Source organism: Schistocerca americana, chromosome 2 (genome assembly GCF_021461395.2).
Source record: "Schistocerca americana isolate TAMUIC-IGC-003095 chromosome 2, iqSchAmer2.1, whole genome shotgun sequence".
Classification (NCBI taxonomy): Eukaryota; Metazoa; Arthropoda; class Insecta; order Orthoptera; family Acrididae; genus Schistocerca; species Schistocerca americana.
Window position 1 is genome coordinate 291,988,090 of NC_060120.1, and position 14,588 is coordinate 292,002,677.

Here is a 14,588-nt window from a genome sequence, read left to right on the forward strand (position 1 = left end):
TAAACATTACATCCAGGTGATGCAGATGACTTCCTGACAATGAACCCAGATGCTGTTGACGTCACACTGTGTAAAACGGCCTTGCTCTCCACAGGCTACTAAAACCAGTGTAGCGCGTGGAACCGAATGTACTTTCGTGATTAAGTCGTGGGACAGCGAGAGGAGGTGTGTCCTCGTGAGTACTGTGGACAGATTTCCGTACATACATTGTTAACAAATGCCACCCTCAATGCATTGTTAACAATTCTCTGTAGGTACTTTAATTTCTTCTTACATTCTTCACCTAACAAATACACTGTCATCCGTTTCAGGATGAATCCGATGCACTGATATTTATACTGTGCAAGAAAAAAATGTAGTAACTACAGCAAATACCGCAAGATTTAGTTTTACAATGAGTCTTAGACTTAAACAGGCAAACTATCTATTTGTTTCTACAGACTCTCTCTCAACTGCTGATCTGGTCTTTGTGTGGGCTAGATTATATGTTCACTCAGTCGCCGTTTCTTCGCGTGATACCAGCGTCGACAGATACTTGCAACACCGATACCCACTATCTCCCAGAAGTATGCCTTCCGGAAATTCTCCTGCTTTCGAACACAGCATGTGCGCGCGAGTTTACGAAAATGCTGTCGTCGGCAAATCCCAGAAGTCTAGCTACTATATTTAAACATAGCAGCTTACTTGTACGTTTAATGAAAACCACGCTTCACGATTCCTAAATATTTGTGCACTTGGAGATTTCACGCGGATACAGGCACAGTCAACAGCGCCTAAAACAGCAGGGAAATGCGCCATTTGATAAAATTCACGCTGGGTTCCTCCTGTCATTTTCTTTCGTGGGCACTTAAATTACTCCGGTGACGCAATGCAGGCAGATGTCTTGTGGATATCTCTGCAAGCTGTTACTAGATCTCCTTTAACCAAGTCGCCAACCACCACCTGAAGGTTTTCTGTGGCACAAAATCGTAAATGTGAAAAGCAGAACGTACACTGGAGTCAGTGGCTGGTTTCTTTTGGTTGGTATCAGCAGATGCTCTCTCAATCTCAGCTGTAACTGCTGAACAATATTTTTGTCCAAAAGAAACGAAAGCTTAGCTTAAATTATTTATAATTTAATTCCAAGAATTAGATTACGGAACATGGGGGAGGTCGTTGAACTCGTTGTTGTCTTCAGTATACACATAACACAGAATACTCAAATATCTGTGAAATAAACGGAAGGAAACAGTAAGGTTCAAATCGCGGAAGGTTCTTGCACAAAGGATGCTGCCCATCACCGAGACCAGAACGCTCTGAAAACGGAAAGTATGTAATGGTTTCAAGACTTAGTGTTTTTCTGTTTATGACCAATACTGTAGAGAGAGTAGTAACAAACGGAAAAAAAATCCGACGACTGACATGGGTTCGAAGTTGCGATCCTCTACACTACAGCCACAAATCAAATCTCAGCCACCAAACTATCGTATACCCACTGCTTAATAAATATGAACATGCTAATGACTTAATTATCCTTGATTATGTTTTATTCGTTAACACGTGTGCTATTATAGCAGTTCCAGCACGTGTTCGCCAGTTAAAACTTATTACTTCAGCCGAGTAAGCACATTAAACGCGTTCAATCATTGCTGGCTGCTGTCAAAATTCGCATACTTAACTGTTCATTGCAAATATTTCTAATTTTCCCTTTTACTCTGTCGCTAAGTGTGTCTAACAGGCCTTTAAGCTACTCACATAAAATACGAGTCGTCTCCAACGATTGCCATGAGATTAATTATTATCCTAACCTTAAAGACAGAAAAAAATATTTCGAGCTTCGTAGTGTGGGAGTGGCATAGTCACATACATACTTCCACGTTTTTGTGCTACCAACTTTAATATTTTAATTTCTATTTTTACAAAAGGCGTTATTTTGTAATTTCACTACATTGTAAGCTGAAGATTACAGTCGAACCTAAATTCGATCAGCGAATATTCGCGTCAGGTATGATTCCCCTTCGCGGCGATGTAATCTGTGGCGAACATTCATACAACGCAGATTTCCGAGTAAATCTTGATATGAAGACATTTAAGCAATTCTCAAATGCTTTATACAATCGGTTGAAGTCAACTATTTCACTCACTGATATAGAAGATCGAAAAGACACGTGTTGGAGTCGGTTTCCCTAGCGCCCTGGTTGCGCTGTTCTGATGAGCTGCTTTTCCGCTTCCTGACATGCGACAAACAGGCCCTATCTTGTATCAACAGTTCACTTGCAGAAACTACCGTTAAGCCGCCTGCTGTCGGCAAATTCTCTTTGGTTCTCTCTACCCATTCAAAGTCAGCGTATCGACACCTACACTGCAGACACATCTTGCTACAATTTAAGGCTTACACTGATCAAGCAGAACATTGTGACCACCGACCTACTATCGATATAATCCCGTCCAGACGATAGCAGCGTCACCTGGCGAGGAATGACTGCTAGTCAGACAGACACACACACACACACACACACACAGTGAGTGTGCATTCCATGTGTACAGTGGGGGAAGTCGCGCGATCTGAGTCTAAAAATGGCTCTGAGCACTATGCGACTTAACTTCTGAGATCATCAGTCGCCTAGAACTTAGAACTAATTAAACCTAACTAACCTATGGACATCATACACATCCATGCCCGAGGCAGGATTCGAACCTGCGACCGGAGCGGTCGCTCGGCTCCAGACTGTAGCGCGTAGAACCGCACGGATCTGAGTCCGACCAGGGGCACATTGTGATGGCCCAGAGGCTCCGCTGGATATTTCGGAAACTGCACGACTTGCCGGTGTTCGAAGAGTGCTGTGGTGTGTCATCAACACGTGGCGAAACCAAGGTGAAATCAGTCCAGACGTCTTAGGCTGGGGAGACTGGTAAACAGAAGAGACGGCGAACTGCGGCGGAATTAACATCAGACTTCAATGCTGAGTAGAGCACAAATGCGCCTGAACAACAGTGCACCGAACATTCCTAACGATGAGCCTGCGCAGCTGATGACCCATGCATGTGCTAATGTTAGCACCACATCGGCACCTACAACTGAAATAGGCACGCAACTACCGGCACTGCACGTTGGCGCAATGGCAGAGCGTTGCATGGATTGATGAATCCCAATACCTTCTTCATCATGCCGATGGGAGGGCGCGAATCCATCTTCTTCCAGGGGAACAGCTCTTTGACACCTGTACTGTGGGACGGAGACAAGCTGGTGACGGCTCCATTATGCCCTGCGGAACATTAACGTTGGCATCCGTGGGGCCAGTGGAGCTCGTGCACGGCACCATGACGCCCAAGGAGTATTGCATACTGGTTACAGACCGCGTACATCATGTCACGACGATCTTATTTTCCCGACGGCAGTGGCATTTCTCCTGTTGGATTATATGGTATAGTATCTCTAGGGTTGAGGAGACTATCAAAATACCTGCACCATCTTTCGCATTTCCCTTCTCTTCGCTTATTACATTCCCTGTCTCATCTTTTATTAAGCTTGTTTTACTACCAAAAGGATTCCGTGCCGCATTCAACTCTCTATAGAATTTTCTTATTCCATTTTTGCTTCTCATGAGCTCCATTTCTTTGACACTTGCTTTCATCCATTCTTTTCTTTTTCCTTTGGCGAGTCCTCTTTTCGATGCTCCATTTTTCTTTGTATTCTTCTACTATCCTTCTCGTATAATGTGATCTCAGTGTCCTTTTATATGCTTTGTTCTTTTCTTCAGTTACTATTTCGCAGTCACTATCAAACCATGATGGTCTTGCTTATCTTGCCCCAATTCCAAGTGTCTCTCTTGCCGTTGTCTCCGTCGTCTTTTTTATCGCTTCCCACTGATCTTCCATACTGTTATATTATCCAACGTTTTCCAGAATCCTAGTTATCTTCTCCTGATACTGTTCTCTAACTTCCACTGATTCTAAAGTTGTTCTACTATACTTCTGTGCCCTGGGTCGGACTCCTTTCGCTGCGTTGGATATCCTCGCACTCACCCGTGCCCATACCAAAAAATGATCTGTATCTATGTTTGGGCCTCAGATTCCTCATGTCCAATAGGTTCGATTTGCGTCTCAAATCGATCAACACATGGTCAATCTGGTTTACTGTGTTTCCATCCGGTGAGTTCCATGTTCCCTTATGTATTTCTTTATGTGGGAACAGTGTTGACCCTATTACCATATCTCTAGATGCTGCGAACAGTATAAGCCTTGTTCCGTTCTCATTACATGTTGCATGCTTGCTATGGGGGCCAATTATCGGTCTATAAATCTGTTCTTTTCACACCTGAGCGTTTAGGTCTCCGGCTATTATTTTAATATCATGTCCTGGGCACTCATCGTATACTCTTTCCGAAGATTCATAGAATACTTCTTTCTCTTCTTCTTCTTCGGATTCTTCTGTTGGTGCATGGGCATTAATTATGGAATAGTTAAAGAATTTCCCCTTTATCCTGAGAGTAGATAATCTTGGACGGATGGGTGTAAATCCTATTACCAAATGCTTTAATTGATGGTGTATAACAAATCCTGTCCCCACCTCATGATTTCTTCGGCTGCGGCTATAGAATATATTCGCCTCTTTCTTTTCTAAAACTCCACTCCCTGTCCATCTAATTTCTTGTAGTGCTATTACACTTAGCTTCAGATTCGTTATTGGTCCAGCATTACTTTCAGTGCTCCTGGTCGATATAGGGATCTCACATTCCAAGTATCCATATATAGATCTGATCTACACCTGATATTTCTCTTCTTCCTTATGTTCCCCTCCTTCATTGTATTCCATCCTCTTTGTCCTTTTCCATGCCACGTCCGTCTTCCTTCATCCGTCCGACTTTACTTTGTAGAAGTTTCGCAACAATTGTTTTTTTACAGAGCGGGCTGTCAACCCTGCGTCTAACCCCTACTGGGGGACGGGGGATTTTTAATCAGGGTTTTCTTCCCTTAGCCTTTGGAGACCCAACTCCCAACTGCAAGGCAGCAGTTCTTGTTTAGCTAGTTTTGGTCCACCATGGGTATTTTATTTCCCCAGTGTCCACCAGATCTGGTGAACATTCCCCAATCTGCCACCTGGGAAGGCGCCCGATGGGAGACAGAATGGGGAAGAGGACCCAGACAACAACACTACCCCACCTAATATAGAAGTGAAAACTGCCATGAAGAAATTGAAAAACAACAAGGCCAGGAACAGATGGTATTCCAGCAGAACTGTTTAAGCAAGGATGCAGAGAGCTGGAACGAAGCCTTCTGAAAATGGTCAACAGAATATGGGAAGAGGAGAAAATGTCCCAATAATGTAAAGAGGGTATCGTATGTCAATTACAGAGAGATCACACTACTTAATTTGGGATATAAAATATTCACTAATATACTATTCGACAGAATACTCCTAATCATACAGTGGGAGACGGGGCCGTACCAATGCGGATTTCTTCCCGGGAAGTCAACTATAGATCAAATATTCACATTAAGACAAATCCTGGAAAAAAAACAAGCGAATACGGGGTTGGCACGCATCACCTCTTTATAGATTTCAAAGCAGCTTATGATAGCATAAATAGAGAGCACTTATATCAAGCTCTAGATGCACTGGGAATCTCGAGAAAGTTGGTAAAGCTGGTGAGAATGACAATGAGCGAAACACAAGGCAGTTTAAGAAGAGGAGGAATGATGTCCAATACATTGAGTATTAAAAACGGAGTGCGACAAGGGGATGCATTGGCATGTCTTCTCTTTCATGCCGCCCTGGAGAAGGTGATGAGAAACGCAAACCTTCTGAATAGGAGAACGATCTTCTATAAATCAGTGCAGATACTGGCCTACGTGGATGGCATAGATATAATAGCAAGGACCCAAAAAGCAATGGAAGACACATTTACAGCTCTCGAACAGACTACGTTCTAGCCTGTTCGAGAGCTGTAAATGTGTCTTCCATTTCTTTTTGGGTTCTTGCTATGTCATCCCAGTAGGCCAGTCTCTGCACCGATTTATAGAAGATGGTTCCCCTATTCAGAAGGTTTGCGTTTCTCATCAGGAACATGGGGTTAATTATTAATGAACAAAAAACAAAATATATGGCACCTGGAAAAGCACACACAGAAAACATGCCAAATGCAATAACAATGGGCAATTATACGTTTGACAGAGCTGAATATTTCAAGTACCTGGACTCGACAGTTAAGCATCTAAATGATACCTCCTAAGAAATCAAGCAGAGATTAATACTAGCCAATTGAGCCTATTTTGCCCTAACAAGACTTCTAAGGCTCCTGACTTGTACCACTAAATTAACTATCTATAAATCACTTATACGACCAGTGCTTACATATTCCTCTGAAGCGTGGACATTAACAACTAAAGATATTGAAACACTGGATGCATTTGAAAGAAGGGTGCTTAGACGAATTATCGGCCCAATCTGTGAAAGAGGAAGGAGGAGATATAACAACGAGTTGTATATCATATGCAAAGACCAACCCGTCAGAAGGATAGTGAAATCATCCAGACTGAGGTGCGTGGGACATGTGGCTCGCATGAATGACACGGAAGTACCAAAAAGAATATTACAAGGAATGCCAGGAGGGCATAGAGGACGTGGTCAACCAAGTGCCAGATGGGAAGATGGAGTCATCGAAGTGCTTACGAAGTTGGGCTATAGAAACTGGAGAGTATTGGCAAAGGACCGAGAGAAATGGAAGGAAATTGTATAAGAGACCGAGGCTCATCATGAGCTGTAGCAGAGCCAAGAAAGAAGAAGAAGTGGCATTTCTTAACAAGATAATGCGCCTTGTCATAAGGCCAGGAGTGTGATGGAGTGGTTCGAAGAACACAGTGTCGAGTTCCACATGATGTGCTGGCCCCTCAACCGGCCAGATCTGAAACCGATCTAACACATCTGGAATGTGATTGAACGTGGCGTCAGATCTCATCGATCTCCCACCCCCCTCCCCCGCCCAAATTTACGGGAATTAGGTGACATGTTTATGCAGATGTGGTGCCAAATCCCTCCAGCGAGTTACCAAGGCCACATTTCTTCCATGCCACGACGCGTCGACGCTGTTATCCGCGCCTAAGGTGGACATACCAGCGATTAGGTAGGTTGTCATGATTGTCTGGTCGATTAGTGTATCACCAATGTCTGTTGTAATAGGAATGCTGTTGGGAGGATTTGATTTTGATAAAAATGAATTGCTACAAATATTAATTAGGCGTGTACCGCAACGTTGCCCTCTGCCCTTATAAAAAGGGCACACGAAGGTTGAGCTCGTCGCATACACCAATGACTGGTTACGTCTGTAAAATACTTTGCTGCTGCGATCAGCATGGAGGTGTCTGTATGTGTACACTTCCACATAACGATTCATTACGCCTTAAGATACGTCAAAATACGGTAGTTTTCTAGATGAAAACCAGACCTCCATTTCGTCGTTTCTCTTCACTGAAATGGAGCCGAACATTCTTGAAATAAGTGAAAGCCCATCTACATCAGTGGCTTGCTGGAAAGAAACACTGCTAATGTTTCGATTCCGACGACTACAAAATAATTGCGATGGCTAATCTGTATCATTGCTACTTTGCCAACCATTGCCGTATGGTGAAAATACAGCACAAAGAGATTTCTACTAACGTTCGTGTTACTACCGAAGTCGCGCTGCAGCATAAGACCCATTAAATATTATACAGACGAAAAAATAATTGGAATTGAGGCACAAACCAAAGCCAACTGAACTGTGTAAGTAGAGAAAACGCAGGCACAATCCCAGATAACATGCAAAATAGGTCTTTCACTCAGCCGCAAAATGAAAACGTCTCTCTATTGGCAACTTACAAGTTGTTGGTAAGCCATTGCTCCGAGTCATCCTCTCTTACTGGAGTGCTAGTCAAACGCTTTAGGAAACAATCTGAGCAGCCGTCTTAGGTTGTTTGCAGACGACGCTACCGTTTATCGACTAGTAAAGTCATCAGAAGATCAAAACAAATTGCAAAACGATTTAGAACAGATATCAGAATGGTGCGAAAATTGGCAACTGACTCTGGATAATTGAATGTGTGTGGTCATCCAAATGAGTGCTAAAAGGAATCCGCTAAACTTTGGTTACACGATAAATTAATCAAATCCAAAGGATTAAATTCGACTAAATAGATAGGAATTACAATTACGAACAACTTAAATGGGAAAGAACACACAGAAAATGTTTTGGGGAAGGTGAACCAAACTAAGACGGCGATTTTTTTTATTGACAACACTAAGATGCAACAGATCTGCTAAAGAGACTGCCTACACTACGCTTGTCCGTCCTCCTTTCGAGTACTGCTGTGCGGTGTGGGGTCCTTACGAGAGAGGATGAATGGAGTACACCAAGAAAGTTCAAAGAAGAGCTACACATTTGGTATTATCGCGAAAAATGTGGTAGAGTGTGTCAAGGACACGATACAGGATTTGGGATGGACATCATTAAAACGAAGGCATTTCTCGCTGCGGCGGGATCTTCTCATGAAATTTCAATCACCAACTTTCTCCGACAAATGCAAAATTTTCTGCTGACGCCAACCTGCATAGGGAGTAACGATTATAGTAAAATAAGGGAAATCAGAGCTTGCACGGAAAGACCTAGGTGTTCATTTTTTCCGCGTGCTGTTCGAGAGTGGACTCAGATTATTACTGTGAAGGTGGCTTGATGGACACACTGCCAGGCACTTAAGTGTAATCGACAGCGTATCCACGTAAATGTACATATACCTTCACGAATTTTGAAGCAACGAAGAAATGACGGAAAAACGAAAAAAAAAGACAAAAGTTTCTGCGAATAAACGGGCTTATGTCAGTAACCTGCGCGCTTTACATGTTACTCTGAAGGAACAAGGGCCACTGTGTACCAACAGACGCCTCGATGATTTGGAGAAACAACGAAAACAAAATAAGGCATTCTGCGACTGCAAAGCACAGACCATAGGCCAGACTGCCTTCCCCGGAAACATTGTCTGTGGCTGCGGCGTGTTCTCGGGTCCACAGCGCCGGCAGCCAGGTTTCGCTCTGACGTCTCGGATGTCAGGCGACACGCTACACGCCACCTCGGCACACAATGGCACGCTCCTGTTTCGCAATTGCACTTACCGAGGTATTGTTTCGCTCGATGCTTTCGTCAGGTCTGCCCGCCTCTGCTAACGCATCGCTGTAAATCGTACGCGGAGAAGAGCATTCACCTTCCTCGGCTTCTTGCCCTTGGCGGCAGCTTATACACAACGAACCGCTTAATTTCGTAGCCGAGAGCAATCTCATCCTTTTCTGTGACGTGAGAGCGTCATCGAGGTTAACATTCTATAGCTGCAAACATACGAAGATTAATTGCTACCTGGGGAAGGGCGGGGGGGGGGGGGGGGGGGGGGGGGGGCGGGGTGGTGCAAGTGTATGGAACTCGCCCTGGCATAGAGATCAAAGAAATTTTCATGTTTATTTGTTGTGCAGGTGCGTTTCCACGACAACTTAAATGTCAATTTGAGTTGCTGGATAGCTTAATTTGTGGTACTTTTTTTTTAATGTCTCTAAGCATTATGGGACTTAACATCTGACGTCATCAGTCCCCCACACCTAGAACTACTTAAACCTAACTAATCTAAGGACATCACACACATCCATGCCCGAGGCAGGATTCGAACCTGCGACCGTAGCAGCAGCGCGGTTCCGGACTGAAGCGCCTAGAACCGTTTGGCCACAGCGGCCGGCATACTTTTTAAAGTAATCATAAGCAGATTCAGAAGGACGTAGGTTGCAGTAAGTACTGGGAGATGAAGAAGCTTGCACAGGATAGAGTAGCATGGAGAGCTGCATCAAACCAGTCCCAGGACTGAAGACCACAACAACAACAATGGGGAGGGAGGGGGAGCGTTAACGTTGCGTCGACGCCGAGCTCATATCCTGACTTCGAAAGATTTTTTTGTGCTAATTTCCGTTCGCGACAAGTAACTCACGAAGTTATTGAATTGCTATGATGTGTCTCCGGGCACAATTTTCATTGGTTGTATGTGATCCACACGACATAAGAATCACGTCAAAACCATATTACGAGTGATAAGAAAAGGGAAGGACTGATTCCTCTAACATTTCCACTATATTTTAAAAATAGTGCTAATCGGACTGGCTCTACGGCCCGATGTGTTACCGTGGCTGAAAGATGGGATTGCCACTTCACGACGGAAACTAAAGCGTAAATAGAGCAGTACTGGAGACCGGTGACCCTGCGCCAGACAGCCGCTCACATTTGGTGCGCACTGACATGTAGTGAAACTTGTGTGTCCAAATCACTAACATAGTATCAACTTTGCTTCGGCTAAAGAATGTACCAAAATCACTAATGTGGGAAGCAATACGAACACACGAAGTCTGTCATTATTAACATTTCTTCTAGACACAATGGAATAACAAGAGATTCTGAAACGTTACTAGTTGCATCGAAGGACGAGCTCCTTCACATAATAGTACACTGCTAATTTACAAGACGCGACAATTATTTAAATGTCACTTTGAAACACGGACGCGGCTACTAGGTACAATGTATCGGTAGTCAAAACAATCACGTCACAATGACTGGCTTCCAAAAAACACATACATCTTTCAAATTACAAAAAAGCTTTGAGTACTCATTTTTAATGTTTTAAAGAAGTGTCGTGTGCTTCAGTAACGATATAATACGAACTTCCTGCGATTTTAAAGATTCTAATTTTCTGACAGCTGTTGCGATCAATGTGAAGAAGTAGACATCCGAAGTTGCCCAGGATCTATTTTTTGAAGTAGAATATGGAAGACGTGTTAACCGGCATTTTTTGGAAACAGCAGTGAACAAACAACATTGCTTTCAATAGAATTCAGAAATTGCCTTCTAATGTATTTTTCCCTCTTTTCTGCTTTCACACAAACATTCCTTTATACATGGAAAGCAAGATGCCTCTAAATGCGTTATTCTATCTGTTCGTCGTTACAAGTTTGCATATTTTCAGTTCCTGTTATTTCTAAATAAATTAAATCAATCATAAATCGATCAACAGAAGGTTGATTCTTGCGAAGCATAAAACAGCGACCAGCCACTACTGACTATGCCACTTATTTACACAAATAGCGCTGTCATCGGTTTCGAACAGACAGTGGTTTCCTGCTCTCCATTCCTTACTGTAGTGAAAGACCCTAAGGATGGTGCTGCCATACAGAAAAAAAAGAAGTTAGAAACGACCCATTTAAACGTCAATGTCCCTTGTAACGAAGAAGCACAAAATAAACAAATCTTTAACGTTGAGTTGCAGTTAGTTTACTGACATCGAAAATCCCGAATCACTTTGTTGCATTGTTGTTTGCTTGTCTTCACGAAATAATGAGTAGCGGTATATGATACGAGTATATGAAGCAGTTATTTCATTTATTTTATGATGTCTACATACACATAGCGTAAAGCACCACACACAACCTAAAATGTTTTTGTCAAATGCGAAAATATTTACAAAGATTGCGATATTACAACCAACACAGTGCCAAAGAATTTCTCACTCAAAAGCATTGTTTTCGCATTTTCAGTCATCAATAAATAACCAACAGTCACTACTCATACCTATAGCTCCCGATTTGTTGAATGCCCTCCCGGTAGCGGGATGGCATTATTGTACACATAGGACATCCACTCAGTCAGAACACTTAAAACACATCTCATTTGCGGAGTGTTATTTAAAGCACAAGATAATAATCATTAGCATGCGTTCATTTTACCGGTTGCAGCAGTTTGGTACAGCAGCATTCGTTCATCCAATCATAGCCCCTCGATGCCATTCCCTCAAGCAGTTTTGTACGATTCGTACATATTTGTGTACATATCATGCACATTTCATCAATTACAGTTTAAGATAAAAGCGATCTCTAAGTTGGTTTCTTCGTATACCTTCCACGAAAATTATGTGTAAAATATAGTACGCACTACTGCAATACACTTCAAAGTACCTTAAAGTTATAAACTGACAATGTAAATTTGCACATTAAGCCAAGGTAAACTTCTTCAGCAGAAAACGAAATACGCAAACCACACACACAACCGTCAAAATTTATAGAAAATATTTAGAGCGCTCCACGTACAATACCCATACATGTCAATTCTAATGAGCGAAGGTGTCTTCACGGCATGGATGTTTACAAAATTCTTGTAATGTTTGGTAATTACGCAACAGGTCAGAAACGATGACTTAACGGTACAGCGCCCGAAGTGGAAACAAATGTCAGACCAACCTAATTCAGAGGAAACTAATGTTTTAGAAACGATCCACAGCGAGCCAATAAGCTCCGACAAAGCAACATTAAAATCAACACCGATATACTGTAACTCGACGCAAATCGGTTGATTTCTATTGCTTCTTAAATAGGCTCGGCGCATATTCACATATGCTTCGGCAAAACGAGCACTCGGTATTAAATAAAAAAATTAAAAAATGCAAACGGGTATCTTGAACGGCCAATTAGTTGACATCACCAAATTGACAAGTTTAAATACCACGGATTTGGAGCAGGTACTAATTCCATGCATGCTCCATGTTAACACTAATGCGAGAAAAGCTACGTAGTCGCTTTATGGGTTACCCACTGCCCGCTATCTGTAGTTCAAAGATACGGAAACGCCCAATCGTGATTGTATGGGTATAAATTTCACATCTTTGACGAGCATTCTGAAGAAAACTAATCATTCGTAGTACACTGGCCAGAACCAACAAGGAAATGCGTATTTCGCAGTGCAGGCACTTTTCAGGTAACAATATTAGAAGGAACGTATCAACAAAACGCCCCCATTAATCAAATTTAATACTGTTAAGCTCGGCGTACAAAGCAAATACTTCTACAAATAATATTCCTTGCAAGTTCTTTTGAAAGTCACATGTAAACACCAGTCGCCGTTGTGAAGGTACATAATCATTTGTTATAAAAAATCCAGGAAAGAACCAGAATCACTCACCACATAGTGTGACGCGAACGAACCGCAGGAGTGTAAAATTACTGAACTCACTACAATAAATTATTTACACAGAAAAATTAGCTAACATGGGCATACCATATTCGAAAGGGCAAATCTTATAAAATGAAGATTTACAGTGACTACACAATGTACGAGTGTAAAGTACAAAATTGCATACAAAAACCACTATAGTAATAAACTCCATATACGAGTATGCCATAATCATATGATCTATAATACAAACCACTTCTTACATCATACAGTGTATGATTAAATGGTGTTCACAAGTTGGTTAAAAAGCAGTCCACATTAAGAGACCAAACTCTTGATAAAATGTAAATATCTTACCTTAATAATCTTGTATTTCTTCTTCGTCGCCGTGTTGAGATCTTCATGCACTTTATCGAGCAACCACAGAAGAAATTCCTGGGCGTCGTGTTGATTGTTACCTCTATACTGACTACCATATTTGTCGACAACTATCTTGAATTGGTTGGTGATCTCGGGGTCATACTGACACGACCAAATAGCTTTTAGGAGAAGGGCCAACTGTTCTGTTACTTCACCTTTCGTGCCATATTTTTTTGAATTCAACTTATTCCTACGGGAGAGGTCAACTTTGTATTGGTCCAGAACAAAATATTCAGCTAAAATATCGGTATGACTGAGGCACTGAAGAACTGCATTTATAAAACACGTATTCCCATGGTTACGTAGTCCTGTTACACCGGGGACCTTGTCACTGTTTACCAGATTTGCAAGGTGGGCGGGGCGAGTCGGTGGTACCCTAATATCAGATGACGATAGCGATACAGTATCTCGTCTACGCCTGTCATATTTATAATTAACACTCACATATTTATTATTTGGAACACCTACGGTCGACATATGATGCACCACTTTGTTTATAAACTTCTTCCATGAAGGAACTCTAAACACTTTTTTATTTGACTTTTGGGCATCCGTATTTTGCACTTCCGAAATTGTCTGCGCATTTGAGGCACTGACATCTTTACCTTCTTTATGTTTAGCTCTTCTTTTACTCATTCTCGACGACAAAAGATTCCTAGGAAGAGTGAAGGTGCGTTTTAACTTCGGCTCTGCATAAGAGTTCGCTCTAGTAAAATCGGCAGCCTCATTTATTAACTGTGTTTCTTCCCTGTCAAGTATTTCACCTTCAGATGAGGACTTCATTATTCTTGTGGAGTTTTTATCTGACATAATGACAAAGTCACAGCCTTCGCACACATCTACAACACTTTTTAACCTTTAAACTTGTCAACTGACTTCCTCAGCACTTCCATCAAGAAACACACCACTACAGCCATTACCAAAGAACTGATGTGCTGCCGTGAAAGATGGTTTACATGATTGTTCGAAGATATTTCAGTACTCCATAGAGAGAAAAATTAGTAAGAAATAAGGAACTTTAATAACAATGTGTTTTGTGAACGTTAATCGTATTTCTTTCATCCACAGCATATTATTTTATTTATTTTATTAAATTAATTGGTTGAAAAGTCTTTACACTAACACATTGAACTAGATAGTTGCATTCCATCTGTTAGCCAAATTCGTAACTACGACATGGTGGGAGTT

The 14,588-nt window shown here is 42.0% G+C and overlaps 1 protein-coding gene across 2 annotated transcripts in view; it reads right to left on the bottom strand.

Annotated features, from left to right (window-relative positions):
* The window catches only part of LOC124595567 (ubiquitin carboxyl-terminal hydrolase 31), a 368,886-nt gene extending 354,586 nt beyond the window's left edge, over positions 1–14,300 (bottom strand). For both annotated transcript variants that reach the window (XM_047134354.1, XM_047134355.1), the window contains exon 1: positions 13,338–14,300. In XM_047134354.1, coding sequence (XP_046990310.1) covers positions 13,338–14,210 — 873 coding nt within the window. In that variant the 5' untranslated portion in view covers positions 14,211–14,300. The remainder of the gene's footprint in view (positions 1–13,337) is intronic.
* Positions 14,301–14,588: the final 288 nt, after the last annotated feature.